The sequence below is a fragment of the Fringilla coelebs genome (assembly GCF_963513975.1).
Source record: "Fringilla coelebs genome assembly, chromosome: 5".
NCBI lineage: Eukaryota > Metazoa > Chordata > Aves > Passeriformes > Fringillidae > Fringilla > Fringilla coelebs.
In genome coordinates, this window is record NC_140033.1 from 39,131,956 (window position 1) to 39,134,906 (window position 2,951).

General features: G+C 57.4%; 1 protein-coding gene across 1 annotated transcript; it reads left to right on the forward strand.

Moving 5' to 3' along the window:
• Window positions 1-786: 786 nt before the first annotated feature.
• MYF6 (myogenic factor 6) lies at window positions 787-1,933 on the forward strand (the record flags this gene model as incomplete). The annotated part of the gene is made up of 3 exons (XM_084205726.1): window positions 787-1,302; window positions 1,542-1,632; window positions 1,815-1,933. 3 exons carry the CDS (start codon window positions 787-789, stop codon window positions 1,931-1,933), a joined length of 726 nt encoding a protein of 241 aa, XP_084061852.1.
• Window positions 1,934-2,951: the final 1,018 nt, after the last annotated feature.

The following is a 2,951-nucleotide window of genomic DNA, read 5'->3' on the forward strand; positions in this document are numbered from 1 at the left end:
TCTGCCTTGGCAACCTTCCCCATGCGGGTGGAGGAGCAGCGAGCTTGGCTCCTAACCTTGGGCTGGCCCGGGTGGCTCGGGTCAAAGGAATGGCACGCTGCAGGGGGAAGGTGGCGGGGGCGGGGGGTGGGGAGTGGAAATAGCAGGGGCTTCTACTGAAACTATTAACCCGTCTATTTGGAAAGTGGTGGCTGCCTTTGAAATCTCTCCTCGTACATCTATACTTAGCCCCGGGCAGGGAGCGTGGCCGGGGGTGTGAGGGGTGGGCTGGGGAAGGGCTCCCTGCGCAGCCCTTTGTCCTCCAGCCGGGCCCCCGAGGGCTGGGCAGCGGGGCCGGGGCCGCCCGAGACGCTGCTCCCGAGCCCCCAGCTCGCTGCGCCCCGAGATCACGGCAGTTCGGGGCAGGGTGCAAAGTTGGGTTGTACTTTTTTCCGCTTGTTTGTTGTTTTTTTTTTTTTTTTTGGGGGGGGGGGGGATTGTTTTGGTTTAGTTTTTCTTTGTTTGTTTGTTTTAATTTTTTTTTCTAATCGGTCTCCCACCTCTCGTGTCCCCCCTCCCCCATCTAAATAGGAGATGTTCTCAGGACAGCGCCCGGGAGACTGACTGGAATCAGTTTTGGAGGGTGATACACCGCGACAGCTAAAAGTTGGATAGGGTTTCAGCAGCTCCTATATAAAGCAGGGGGGACTTATGTCACTGCACTAATTAAATTCCATCTGGGTTGTTCCTCGGGGTGTTTTTGAGATTGCCACCCAACTCAAGCAGGCAGAGAGGCCCAGGGACAGCATGATGGACCTTTTTGAAACTGGCTCCTATTTCTTCTACTTGGATGGGGAGAATGGAGCCCTGCAGCAGCTGGAGATGGCTGAGGGATCCCCGCTGTACCCAGGCAGCGATGGCACCTTGTCTCCATGTCAGGACCAAATGCAGCCAGAGGCCGGCAGTGACAGCAGCGGAGAGGAGCATGTGCTGGCACCCCCGGGACTACAACCCCCTCACTTCCCCGGCCAGTGTTTGATCTGGGCTTGTAAAACTTGCAAGAGAAAGTCGGCCCCCACGGACAGACGGAAAGCAGCCACCCTGCGGGAGAGGAGAAGGCTGAAGAAGATCAATGAAGCCTTCGAGGCTCTGAAAAGGCGGACTGTGGCGAACCCCAACCAGAGGCTGCCCAAGGTGGAGATACTGAGGAGCGCCATCAGCTACATCGAGAGGCTGCAGGACCTCTTGCACAGGCTGGATCAGCAGGAGAAAATGCAGGAGATCGGGGGGGACCCCTTCAGCTTCAGCCCCAAGCAGGGAAATGTAAGCACTGCCGCTTGGCCCCTCCGCCGCCACGGCAGCGCCGCCGCGCCCGTCCCCTCCCTCCTCCTCCTCTTCGGCACGGCCGCTGCGGGGCCGGGAGGGCTGGCGGGCGGAGGGCGCTCCTCGGGGAACCTGCCAGCCCTCGGGCCTCCCGAGCCCCGCCGGCCCGGGGAGCCGCGGCAGCCCCACTAACACCCGTCCTCTCCCCGTGTCTCCCCGCTCCCGCCCGTGTGCCGCAGATCCCCGGCTCGGACTTCCTGAGCACCTGCAGCTCCGACTGGCAAAGCGTTTCTGACCATTCCCGAGCCCTAGGAGTCAGCCCCAAAGAAGGTAACTCGCCCCCGGGCCCCGCCCGCCGCCCCCGGGCCCGAGCGCCCTTCCCGAGCCCCGACGGCCGCGCTCCCAGCGGTCCGGCTCTCACGCTCCCTCCGGTGCCCGGGCTCTCCGGCAGCCGGGAGCCCCCGGCGAGGAGGAGCGGTCTGCTCTTTAATGCCTTTTCTCTCGTTGAGCAGGAGTCTCCGCTGTCGAGTCGTCGGCGTCCAGCAGCCTTCGCTGCCTCTCTTCAATAGTGGACAGTATTTCCTCCGACGATCCCAAACTGCCCAGCGCGGAGGAAGCGGTGGAGAAATAAACCCGGTTTTGTGGTAGTATATTTAACGGAGATGGAGCCTCCACCCTCTCTCCTCTAAACTAAGTAACGAAGCAAATTCACACAGTAGAAAGCCCAAAAAGGGCCCTTTTTAAGATCGAATCAAGGTACACCTACCCCCCAAAAAATGGCTCCCGCTGACTCGAGCCAGACACATTTCTCTCTTGCCCTTTTTTTCCGCCTAGTTTTGTTTTCTTTAAATTGTGTTGCATAAACCACCCTTCCTTTTTTTTTCTTTTTTCTTTTTTTTTTTTTTAATTTTAAGATACTTACCTATGTACCGGTGATCTGCTTTGTCTGAGACTCACCGGGAAGTTCATTCCTGTCTGAGTGAAGCTCTTGGTTGCATTGCGTGAGTCATATTTAAAGAGTCCCCGCCTCATTTCGTTCCTGTAAATAATTTCAGTACTGTCTTTTCTTTTGTAAACATAACATATATATATTTAAATGGTGGAATGTGATATTGTATATAAGAACAGATGGACTTCTTGGATTGTAAAATAAAGCTCTTTGTGTTATAGTGTTTTCCTCCCGTCCTCTTAATTTCATAAAATAACCCGATCCCGGAGTTCAAACCTGCCACTTCAGTGAATGAAGGCCTGAAGAGTCAGACCCGTGTAGCAGAAGCACGACCCGTGTGACTGGAAGCAGGACACGGGACAGATTTTTCTTTGGTTTACTCCTCCAAGGTTTCCCCCCTTAGGGCCGCAGCCGCGGTGTGAATCACCCGTGTCTCCGTGGGCTCTCGGGGAAGCCGGGCGGGCACGGGTGGGTGTACGGACAGGACCCGCCGCCTCTCCGGCCGCCCGCAGCGCCCCGCGGCCCCGTCCCTCGCCGTGCTTGCGGAACGCACGTCCCCCTGGAGAGCGATATTGCTCCCCTAAAATGCCCAACAGTGCCGCTCGAGTACCTTGCCAGGCAAAGATGCTTCGCTGGCCTTGCCCTGCGAAAGTGAGGTTAGAAAAGGGGCATGAAAGAAGATACCCCCGGACCCGTCGTC